General features: G+C 45.3%; 1 protein-coding gene across 1 annotated transcript; it reads right to left on the bottom strand.

Moving 5' to 3' along the window:
- Positions 1-653: 653 nt before the first annotated feature.
- LOC128307191 (doublesex- and mab-3-related transcription factor A2) lies at positions 654-10,473 on the bottom strand. Its single transcript, XM_053044929.1, has 7 exons — positions 10,327-10,473; positions 9,530-9,631; positions 9,232-9,442; positions 9,044-9,121; positions 1,249-1,630; positions 1,029-1,148; positions 654-921 (listed from the first exon to the last, which is right to left on the bottom strand). Exons 1-7 carry the CDS (start codon positions 10,471-10,473, stop codon positions 654-656), a joined length of 1,308 nt encoding a protein of 435 aa, XP_052900889.1.
- Between the last annotated feature and the right edge of the window lie 1,801 nt (positions 10,474-12,274).

Below are 12,274 nucleotides of genomic sequence, written 5' to 3'. Positions count from 1 at the left end.
TTGTTTTTAGAAGCGTTGTGCGTTTTTGTTTTTGTTTGCTCTTGTTTGAACGTTTTGAGTTCTACGCATGTAATTATTATTCCCTCATAATTGCTTTCCGTGCTGCCTAGCATGGTGCGGTGGAGAGAGATTTTGGTGCTCACCGTATAGGTTGCTTTCCCAAGTATTCTTACGCTCGCAGCATTCATCCTCACTTGACGAAGGGAAAGCAACGAAAAGGAAAATCCCTGCGGTAACAATTTACATTGAAATTAATCATAATTCCACTCCATCAACATCTTCATTATCATTATCGTCACCATAATAATAATCATCATCGTTATCTCTGATTAGATTGTTTGCGGTGAGGGAGAGAGGGAGTTGGGAAAAGGAGGGTGTTGCAATGATTAAATGTGAAATGTGGAGGCAGTTGGAGCTGTCTGTGTAAATCAGTAAGCTTAGTATTATAGCATGGTGAAGATGCGCTTGGTGACAGCTTAGGTTAGCCCTCTGGTCGAACTCTGGAGGTTTTGGACGAACGCACTGTTACTGCTACGACTCCAACAATGGAAAACAATGTAACTACTGCTCGTCAAGGAAACATGCGTTGGGAAAGCGAACCGAAAATGATCGGAGACAGAACGGACCCACTTGGGAGGGGTTGGTGACATCTCTTACTCTGTGCCATCCACACAGGGACTGTTGGCCGCGGCAGGTGCACAGTTCTGTCCCAGCCCAGGCGGTTCCGGTTGCTGCGGCTGCTCTGGATCCTGCAGTATAGTCGGCAGGTACCCGGTGCCGGTGTAGGGCGCGGACAGGAAGCGCTTGGTGTGGGCCTGCTGCAGAAACGAGTACCGCACCGTTGGACTACTGAACGTTCCGGAAGGCATCAATGGCGAGAATGCCGACTTCACTGTAAAGGATGGTGAAGGTGTTGGAACACTTTTCACACGAGGATGGACAACGCACGGTACAGAGAGGGGTTTTAGGGCACGACCACATCGAACCATCCGGGGGTGAGACCGGATCCGCCACAGCGCACAACCTACCTGATGGGTGAATGGAGTGCATCGTCGCCGCATAACATCGCTTCCATCGCCTGTACGACATCGCCTCGGTAACGCTGCAGCAGTAGCTCCACCTCGCTCCGGCGTCGGTTCGGGAACACCCTGTTGAAATACGCGTAATAAATACACGAGAATAATAGTTGCGAGTATAGCAGTATTGAAGATTTTGCCGTCCACCAGAGCACCAGAGCATGCAACTTACCGCAGTAGGACATCCACCGGTGAACGTTGGCTCGAGGCTTGGGAGGCACTGACACCGATGGCTTGCTGGTACTGGGTAGCGACCGGTTGCTGGTTGTAAGGCAGAAAGCCGGCACCACCGTTCGTTACTGGCACTAACGTCGCTGGCTTCGAATATACGCTCGGATCTTTCTTGAGACTCAAATTTTCCGGCGCGATCGAGTCGTCCGGTGTAGAATCCACGTCCAGATCCGACTCGGGCGAGCTCGGCGGTCCCGTCTGACTCGGGGACTGTTTGTCCAGCGGGAGGGAAAACAGTGACGACTTGTGCCGTGGACTGCTGGGCGATGATTCCGACTCCGTATCGTGGTCCGTCTCCGTTGATATGCGCTGACGCTTCGGTCCTGCAAAACGGAACAAGTGGACTAAATCAGAGACGTCACGGTCAGGGGTCCAATTGTTAAGCAAACTTCAACATCTTAAAATATCGCACTATCAGGCATTAGCATTTAGTTTTGAACGACCGTCGGCAAAACAACGCTTATGTCAAAGATTGAGAAATAAGTCACCCTAACACTCCGACGGGTGGTCGGACATTGCTGTGTGAAAATGTTTCTCGAATTCCGGCCTTATCTGAGCTTGTGCAGCTTATCGGATGATTTGAACAAATTGACGCTGTACTTCCATGAATTGCTGAAGACCAGATCAAGAAGCGTTAAAGACTCCATTGTCATTGACGATTGTTTCTTGACTTCCAACTACAACGCTCAATTTCGAGAAGGTTGCTTGGTAAGACGTCAATGTACCTTTTGGTCTTCGGTCGATGTTTTCAATATAACTCTATCGCTTGCACCGCACTCTCGCATTCTTTTAAAGTCGTCTAAAGAAAAGATGTGAAATCAAAAATGCTCCACACAAAAAAATGATCCATTGGTGTGGGAAATAATGTTACCGTTACAAACTACAATTTGTATAGCGATTACTTGTCTAAAGATCTTTATAGAGCCTGCCTACGTCTGAGATCTCTGAGTCTTTATTTGTCTACAACAAGAAAAGTAGCTAAACCGGATGAGATTGCCTGGTGGGACCTGGCACCGACGTGCTGTGGCAACAATGTTTCATTCCACCGTACAATGTTGTAAAATACATCCTTTAGACACTTAGCACCTTAGCAAGCTATCAATCAAACGCAAGTATTGCGTATTCCTACCAACTGTTGATCATTCCAGCTGGATGATGTCAAACAGTCACGACCGTTTCGCAGTGGGCTAAAAATCAAAGTTCACATCGGTGCAACAGTAGGCAGTGCCCGGTCGGTGTCATCCTGTACCGGCCTACCGGATGGCAAGCGCTCTGCCCCTAGGCTACTCGAGCGAATGTCTTTTAAATGCTTTTAAGCAAATATTGACATCCTTCCCGGGGCCGAAAAATGGTTTTTAGCCCAAAACAATGAAGTGGAGTTTCAATATTTGCCCAAAGTAGGTTATTTATGTTAAAATAGCTGGGACCCGAAACGGTTTCGAATACGCCGGACCCGAGGAAACCACATCGGAACGCAACAGTGTACGTGAAAGTTTGGCTAGAAGTCAAAATAGTGCCCGGTCCACGGTGTCTTGGTTTCTTCCAATGCGCATACCGTCGTGATCTTTGCCATCCGCTGGTGACACCACACTCGTACGATAGAGTTTCAACCTGTAGGGCTGTGTACAGGCTGCAACAGTAAACACTTGACATGCGAGCGCAGGTAAGTAGACATTTCCTGCCACCAACCCTACCCCCCCTCCGCCCCCTTCGCTGCCTCACCCCCCACCTTTATGATGTGGAAATTGAGCGACAACAACATGAAAAAAGAAGTCAAACGACACAACGCGGCAGGGTAACAACAACAGCGGTGGATTGGAACAGAAAAAAAAAGTATAATCATTTCAAATGCAACAGCTTCTGTTTGGTGTGGACCCCACCACCATTCTCGTGCACCACCGGGAGATGTCAGGACGTGATTTAACGGCCCACGGCGATACTTCTCAAGTAGGCACTTCTTCTCCAAAATGGGTTTTTGACTACGGATGTTAAATAAATGACCATCCCCGGACCGACCGTGGTGGCATCCGTGTGTAGGAAAGGTTGGACATTTCTTCTTCTTCTTCTTCTTCTTCTTCTTCTTCTTCAACGTTGTCTTCTTATTTTTCTTTTTATTTGTTTTGTTGTTGCCATTCTTCTTACGCTGCTGATGTCTCAACGGGCGGGAGCACTTAATCTCACGAAATCAAACAAATTCATTAACTGTATTTTGTCTCAACGCTTATTAGGCTAGGTGTAGATACTGTTTTACAGCCTGTACGCGTAGAAGGAAGAACCATGGGAAGCAGGGGTAAAAAGTGGAAGAGTGCGGCAAACAGTGGTCTGCCATTTATTTTGAATTCGATTTGTTTGGCACGCAGGCGGATGCCCACGGGATATTCACTAGACTTCCTACGCGGAGTGACATGTGGCTGTTTGATAGCATTTATTACACTTCTGTACGTCATCATCAAGCAATGTTTGAGGTTTGCGAGCTTATATGCTAAAAGCAGGCAGGGAGAAGCACCCCGATGCGTCAATTACATCCAATTCGTCGGAGTATTTTGACATTTCGTGGAACAGTTTGCAAAACAGTTAATAATGGAAATACGATTAGCGCGGATGTAATTTGTTGCTGAATTAAGTGTAACGCAGACATCTAAGCCCCTCGTCCCCTTTACGCGGAAAGGTTAAATTTACTTCACACCCCCATCCCCATGGTCCCTCAACCCTTAGAATATAATATGGGTGAAGTGTAATTAACTGCGGTTGAAAATAAATTTGTTTGACACACTGCAAGCCGTGGTATTGACACATTCACCCATTCACCCAGCCACCCACAACGAACCTCCCATCCCGCAACGCAACAAACAACCCTTCAACAATTTGCAGGGTGTTTTGTTCACCCCTAAGGGCACATTCCACGCGGCTAAACGGGTGGAAAAACGCAAACCATATTGCATGGATCAGTTTAATTTGGTCGGCTTGTGCTGGTATTATCTCCTTCCCTCTTATGCGGATGGGGAGGAAAAACACTTTTCCACTTGGGTTTGCCGGGCCGAGCCGTGGCTGAAGGGTGATGAAGATAATTACTTTCCATCAAATCATCACCATAAAATTGAGCACACGCACACGCTAGATTAAGCGGCCGGGCAAAGGAAACGCGGGGACACAGTTTAGCCACAAACCCGCCCGGTGCACCCTCGGCAAAGGAAAGCGCTATTGGAAAAGTGTATTTAAAAAAAAGGCGAAGAAGCGCAAGAATAAAATAAAACACCCTTTTTCCCGCTGTAAAACCGTGTGCGTAGCGATAGAAATTGAATACCAAACAAAAAAAAAAGGGAAAATGCGAGAAAAATCGAATAGGAAACATACGCCTTTTTTCCCCGATACACGAAACCACGAGAGATGGAAACAGAGTGCAAAACGACCAGTAAATCCTCTTCAGTGGCGTTTAGAATAAAAAGAAGCGAAAAACCTCAACCGGGTCAAAATTTAATTGGAAACGACGGCCACAAAAAAAATCCTCCCGACCAAAAACTTTGTCCGAAAAGTCGTCTTTTTCACCTCCCCCCCCGTCCCCCCTCCCCCTACCCGTTTCGCACATGATTTATTGGTGGAAAATTTTTCGATCCCCCAATTTCCACCACCTTTTAGCTTTGTCCACCGCATTTTACCCAGGGCACTTTTGGTATTTCAATTTCGCTCCGGGTCCGTAGGGGGTGGCGGGGGTCGGGTCGGGAAAGAGGGAAAAATGAAATACTTTGCATTAACCATTACACTCAACGTGTGCACGCATACAACGGCACCGGGAGGTACGGGAACAGTTGGGTGTGCGCATCTGCTTATGCAACATAAAAGCCGGGTTTTATGGATCAAATTGAAAACATATTTTCCATTGTGCGGTCGAATGGTACCCCTACGCAGTGCGGGGAAGAGAGGGAACGGGGGGGGTAGGAGGATAGAATAAGGAAGAAGTGGAAGATCATTCCCTTCAAGCAGGGCCTCGACATGTCCTAATAAGATCGATGCTTTGTTGATTGAGTTTCGAGTGGAAATTAAATTGTATCCCATTTACCACATTCCGCACACGAAGACAGCACCAAATGCCGCAGCACGAGTATGAGGGGGTGCGTGCCGGTGTGAATAGAATAGAGCGAAGAAACAGGATATGATAGATATTCTTCAGCCGTTTGCCGAGGGAACGCAGAAATCGCAGAAACAGATATTTCGAATTAAGATAAACTGTCTTTTGACAGTAGATCTACCATTCATCCTTTCTGTGCGTTCTCCGTGCATCTCGTCGGGTCGTTACCAACGCGGAACGGCAAGAGGAGGGATTTTCAGGAACAAAAAAAAGAAACGAGTGTACTAAACGAGGAATTCAGGAGGCTGCATGATACTTTCCTGCATTGGTTCGTCCGTTCGGGCGTAAAGGAAATGTAATACCTCTTGAACGGCTATTGTGCTCTGCCGAGGCAAAAATAAATACACACTCGGTGGAGTAGTGAGCCGAAAAAAAACAACAAACAAATACAGAAAAAACGCATCCCCTATTGGGAACCTTGGCTAAGGGTGTTTTTTTTGTGTGTGTAATTTACTTCTCGCTCTTTTCAGCTTTACCCTTTTTAAAAAAGATGAGCTGCACAGAGCTGAACAACTGGTAGCTGAAAGAAATTAAAAAAGAAGTACTATTCACACACACACGCGTGGAGTGCGACTGATCCTTTGCGTTACGGGGTTGATTAAAACATTTTGCATCATAATTAAACGCCGCCTGAACACACACTCAATTGGCTTCACCGAAGGGTCATTTACTTTTGATTTTTTGTTCCGCTCATACGTGCACGGGGTGGAGTTGTTATTAATTATTTGTGGTTTACTGTGTGGTTTCCTCCCTTAGTCTCTCTTCTTCGCTTTTAAAAGAAGTTTAAATCGTTAGGGAATTTGTTAAAATCGCACCTATCGGCCCGAACGAAGAATGGGAAGGAGTGCGCAATCGAAATTGTACGCATTATTGCATCCATAAACACCGCACTGGATAACACTGTGGAAATAACAGCTTCTAATGACGTACAACAGGGCGAAAGAGAGAATAAAAAGGCGCACAGTGGATTGAAATAAAACTCAGCTTTGTGTAAAACGGAAAGTGTTCTTTTTTTTGCGGGAAGAATAAAAATTCTAAAGACTTTTTTCTTTCTTCCCCTATTGCAGTTTAGGGAAGTCAAAGAGGTGGAATATTCGTACAATATGTTTTCAGTATTTGATTTTCAAAAATCGTTTCGAATTTGTTTTAATCTTTTTACTTACAAAATACAAACAAAATATTATTTACATTTGCGCCCATAAAGAGGCAACACGTATTTGTTCACTGTTACTTAACTAAAGGGATTTTTTTCACCACTTGTACTTTAGTAACTGATGAAATAGAATATTTCGAACAAAAAATCATCATTGAAAGTGCACGGTAAAAAGGATTTAGACACGAGAAACTGATCGCAAGGGAAGGTGGTGCGATACAAAACGAAAGACTTCAACGAATAAGCGACGAACTTTTTATGAGATTAATTATTGAAATGATGTTATAATTATAATGCTTACCGTGTACAAACAGATACTGTACAAAACAAACAGTACAGTGCAGTACAGATACAGTACAAAAGGTACTAATTTATGTTTCTGCTAATAAATAATATTATTATTATAAGGATTTTTTTGTGTTATATCTGATTGATTGCGATAAATTAAAAAAAATTATTTATTTTTTATTTTTTTAGTTTAAATTCTTTTATTGATTTTTTTTATAAAACTGGTTTTAAATTTACGAAATTTTACTTTAGCATATACAGTGATATAATAAACTAAATTTAAAAATATCCCATAATGACACACTTTAACGTATCTAGGCTCGTGTATGATCTGGATTCAATTGTGTACACAGTGGAAAGAATAATTTAAACAATTCATGCTAACAATCGACTAACAAACAAAAAAGTCCGCATTCAAGCCGAAAGTCGATCGGAAGCGTTCCAAACGATTGAAGAGAAAAAACAAACAAAAGAGTCAACACATCAAATTTATCAGAAATTTTTTTGCCAACGCCTTAATTGAACGTATTAGAACTGTATGTTTGTGCGAAGCAAAACTAGAATTAATGAAATAAACCACATTACAACATAAACAATGCACACACATACACACATGTACAAAAAAGGATAGATTGATTCCAAACTACGCGTTGAAAGAATATACTTCTTGCCAAAAGTGCGAAGGGTGTTAGGCAAAGGAAAAACAATTTAATAAAAAAACCTACACACACACAAAGCAAATCAATTAAAATCCACACAAAAGTGTACCGGTGGAAATTTGAAGTTTTTCTATCCGGTGCAGCGTGTGCGCAGCCGAATCCTTCCCGGTTCTGCCACTGGACCAGTGAGCCAGACCTACTTGAGCACAGGCTCCCTAGGACCAACGGGGAACTAAGTGGAGAGGCAGACGGAAAACCTTCTATGAATGAAACCCGAGACCGAGAAGTGGATATCGAGCAGGCAACTAATACCACTCTGGCATGGATGGGTTTTTGATTCCGGTGAAATCGAACAAAACGCCAGGAAAAGGAAAGTGCGTCCCAACGGCTGCCATGCGATGAAAGATCAATGAATCTAATTGTAGCGGAGCTTACAAGTAGAAGTGTGTGTGTGTGTGTGTATGTGTTTTTCTTTTTCTCTCGCTGGTGCGTTCTTCAACCGCGTGTTGCCGTGCAAATAAATTGCTTGTAACGGATGGGACGCGTTGTCCCGGGATGTCGATCCCGGCCGACCCGGGATCATGTTACGGGAACGTTCCGGGGGAAAGAAACAACATTTTTCCAGTGATGTACCAGTGTGTACATTGTAGCCAAATTGAGCTCCGTACCGGGCGCAGGTATCGTACTCTCCTGTGGCGTGGGTTTTTAATCCATTATCGATACAATAATGGGGACGATTGGTTAATTGCAGGTTATGGGTGCATCGTGCACAATGCCTTGGTGGCTTTTAACAAACAATTACGCACTGAAACTGTCTAACCCCTGGATGCTGGGAGTGTGAAATCGATAGCAATGTAAACGAAATGCGGACGTACAATATAAACCGCATGTTTCTTTGTTTGGTACGCTATTCTTCTATTTAATTTAATTGAACGATACTTAGTGGGGTTCCATTCTTCTTGTCATACCTGCTGAGTGCCGTGACATGCTGTGTCCTAAAACTGTTTTAGAGCCCTAAAAAATTTTGAATGTAGTCTCCTTAACGACAAATTGAAAACGTGAATTCGTTTTGAATCAATGGTCAGCAATTTTCTCAGAATAAAGCGCTTAGTATAACTATGCGTATCACATTACAAAGTCTTAGTGAAAAATAACTTGCCAAATAGAAAGTTTAGCTCAAACAATCTTTTTACATTACAATATGACATTATTGAGTCTTTCAAGATCATCCATGCATTCATTTTATTGCAATTTCATCAAGGTGTTCATCATTACGCTCCGGAAAAAGGACCTCAGTTAATAAAATTTGGGGGATCAGAATCCTGAATCCTGAGAGTTCCTGACACACCTTATTTGCTAGATTGAACATCATAAGGCTTCAATTTTGTAATCATGATTGCTTTTTTCCCCACTGATAAAATGGATCACTGACGGTGAAGTGAAGACTCATTGCATGTATATATGAAACACAACATGAGATGATTAATATAGCTTGAGAAATTGCACTCACCAGGACTGTCAGGTTCGCTGCGATTCGGCGAGTAGGCTGAGTGCATGTGTTCGGGCCGCATCCGCTGTACGTCTGTGTCTGTGTTGATTGTTTGAGAATTTAAAAGGAAAACATAAATAAACGAGCATTACAATTAAATATGATTTAGCCAAGAAATTCAACAAGCAGGCTCCATCAATGGTTCTCACCTGCGTCGGCAGATGTGTAGCTGTGATGCGTAACACTCTCAGCATCGTTCGGTGGTGACGGTATGCCACCGTGAAACTGACCGACCGACTGTACCGCAACGGGATCGTTCGGCGTTGTTTGTCCAACCCCGTGCACACCGGTCGTCCCGTACAGCAGTCCAAGATCTCGCACCTCGTTCTCCTCCTGTGCCTGTTGTCTGCGGAGTGCAACCTGATTGCCAGCAACAACGAAAAACAAATTCGATCCCAAATTGAGCTCACGGGTCCCTTTACTTTGGCGTACGGACACTACACCTACCTGTGCGGCCATTACACGTTGTCGCTCGGCGATTAAGGTACATTTAGCACAGACACAGTCCCGCCAGCGACAGTAGCGCTTGTGTCCTTTGAGGGCGCTTACCTAAAACAAACGTTCGCCCGAGAAATACATGGAAAGGTCTAGCGTTAGAACGTTATGCTGGAACGGCCGAACAAAAACGAGCAAGTTTCACCCGACCATTTGGGCGAAGATTGTAAATTATTGGGTGGTTTTGGAACAGAAATTGGTGATTTGCGGTATTTAGATGGTAATGAGTTCGTTCAATGTACCTCACGAGTCTTGTGCATTCTAGAGTGCGCTCTCGGTTGATTGGTGGGGATACTAGCGGTTTTCCTTTGCCGCCATCACACACTCAGTTGCGCAGTTATTGGGCAGTTACAGTGTTTCTTTCCGCGTGTACAACTGCACAGCACCGTGACAAGCGTTCCAATGCGCACCTATACTAACTATGCGATACTCGGTACGGAAAGGCCGGTACTCCAAACTTGGCAAGAAGAAAGAAGTTTCTTCCAGAAGGAGACGATCCAGTACGGAAAGAACTAAACATAAGACTCTATTCCAGCTCAGTTACTGCTCAAACCCTCAGGTGTTCGTTTTTCTACAAAGTTCCGACCAGAACAACTAACACTACGCATAGAGCAACTGGGATGAGCGGATCTTTTAAGGAACCTCAACGATAACTTTGTGGAGCTTTGTGCTTTTCTTTTTTTGTCTTTGTGAGCACTCCGTGTTCTTGTTCGTTCCCTGTAGGGCTGCAGTTGGGACGCCACACTTACCACTCCATGGTTGCGACATCGGGCACACTTGGGCGTGCGTTGATAGCGTTCCGAGGCCGCCCGAAGGAAAAACGCTGGTGGTAGCGCACCGAGTACCGGATGTTGCTGCATCAGATTCGACATATCGACACCGCTGGGCAAACTCATCTTATTCGCACCGGGAATTATTAGCTGTTTCGTTATATTCACTCACGCACGAGTTGCACCGAAACAGCAGTGGTCGATGGCCAGCGCTTTTCCCGGGCCGTGTGTTCAAAGGAAAACTCACCACAGTACGTTCCACTTTGCTTCAAACTTTCAGCAACACAACGCAACTGCTACTGTTGCAACTGTGCAACAAACACACCACAGCACACACAGAGACACACCAAAGCAAAACAAAACATAAAGCGCACACACGAAACCGTGATCGGAAAGGGAAAATTCACAAAACTGCTTCACGGTACCGCTTTTCCTGGACGGCTGATCCACGAGGACCACGACGATGACGAGACGGCGGTCACAACTGCTTTCGAGCGTAACACATTCCTCGCCGAACATTCAAAAGCAACTGATTCAAAAATGTTTCAACAATTGCCATGCCGTATCTAAGCGCTAAGAGCCTAAAAATCGGATAAACAAATAGGAAGCGCAGGGAATTGCCGCAAAGGGGAACCGACAATCGGTGCAGAAGACGGTTGGGAAGGGTGGGTTTTGCAGGAAGGGCGGAAGGGCGGGTGGCAGAAGGAGAAAGGGCGGATGAAACTGACGCAAAGGCTACAGATAAAAGAAAACAACAACAACAAACCCGAAGCCATCCTCCAATTGGTGGATGCGAAACATTGCTCAAAGGTCGGCACAAAAGGTTGGGAAGCGCGAGCGTGACAGCTAGACAAGCCGGCTGGCCAACCCAACAAATGGTGGTGTAACGGAGACGACCGGAGGTCTTGCAACATTGAAACGTTCAAAGGTGAATACATTCGCTTACCCAACAGGATATCCCCCGGTGAGGGTTCAATAAGGGAATATCCACTCGGGGGAAACAACAGTGGCGAAAATCGGAAAAACGGTTCGCCTGTGGAGCGCTACACACACACACACACTGCAACGGTTATGTCCTCGCCCGCGTTCCGTTCCTGCTCCGGTGAGTATATACATGAAATACAATTATACAACTCAGCCAACCAAACTTAACACGGGATGCTGGGAAGCAGTGAGACAACACCCCTATAAACCATGTATCCTTGCGAGTCGAAGCGTACAGGGCAACGCGCAGAGCATTGTATTGGATCCCGGCTGACGTACACGGTCGGCGCTCGGCTCGTGCCTGCTCACATGGCCCAGTCTGGTGCTGTCTCGCTCGCGCCCGCCCGGCCCGGCCGGTTCATTCCGACTTCATTCATTCGCGACTCGCGTACGGATAGGTCGCGCGTACCGATCGTACTCGCGTAACTGGTAAATGTAGCGGATCCATATGGTCGATAGCTCGGCGTGGGTACATGGGGCTCCGGGGTGTCCCCGTTCACCACGAACCATTCCGCCTCGGCTCGCTATTATGTATCGAGCCCGATCGGACACACTTTGACGGATCCTTATTTAGTTGCAACGAGGAACTATCGATCCACCATCCCGACCATGCAAAGCACATAAACAGTTGATGAATAAAGGATGGGTGGCAAACCCCACACTGCTGCTTCATTCCTCGCCCACTTGGAGGAGTTACCCGTGCAGCGGTACTTCACAGGTAAACGGCTTCAACTAACAACACTGTATCATTATCTAAAACTTGCTCGTTACTATTATTAAACTAACCTCCATAGAAACATTCGTGTTCATCCGAACCCATTTTACCCGTTCTGCTAGGCGATGCTTTTCAGAGAAATTAAGCTTTTACAGGATTGCTGCAGCTCTTCCCACACCGATGGTGTTTTGTTTTGCAACGACCGTTCGAATGTACATCAGGAATGTG

The sequence above is a fragment of the Anopheles moucheti genome, chromosome X, assembly GCF_943734755.1.
Source record: "Anopheles moucheti chromosome X, idAnoMoucSN_F20_07, whole genome shotgun sequence".
Lineage (NCBI taxonomy): Eukaryota > Metazoa > Arthropoda > Insecta > Diptera > Culicidae > Anopheles > Anopheles moucheti.
The sequence above is the reverse complement of the archived record's forward strand: the minus strand, read 5'-3'. Positions and strand labels throughout refer to the sequence as shown.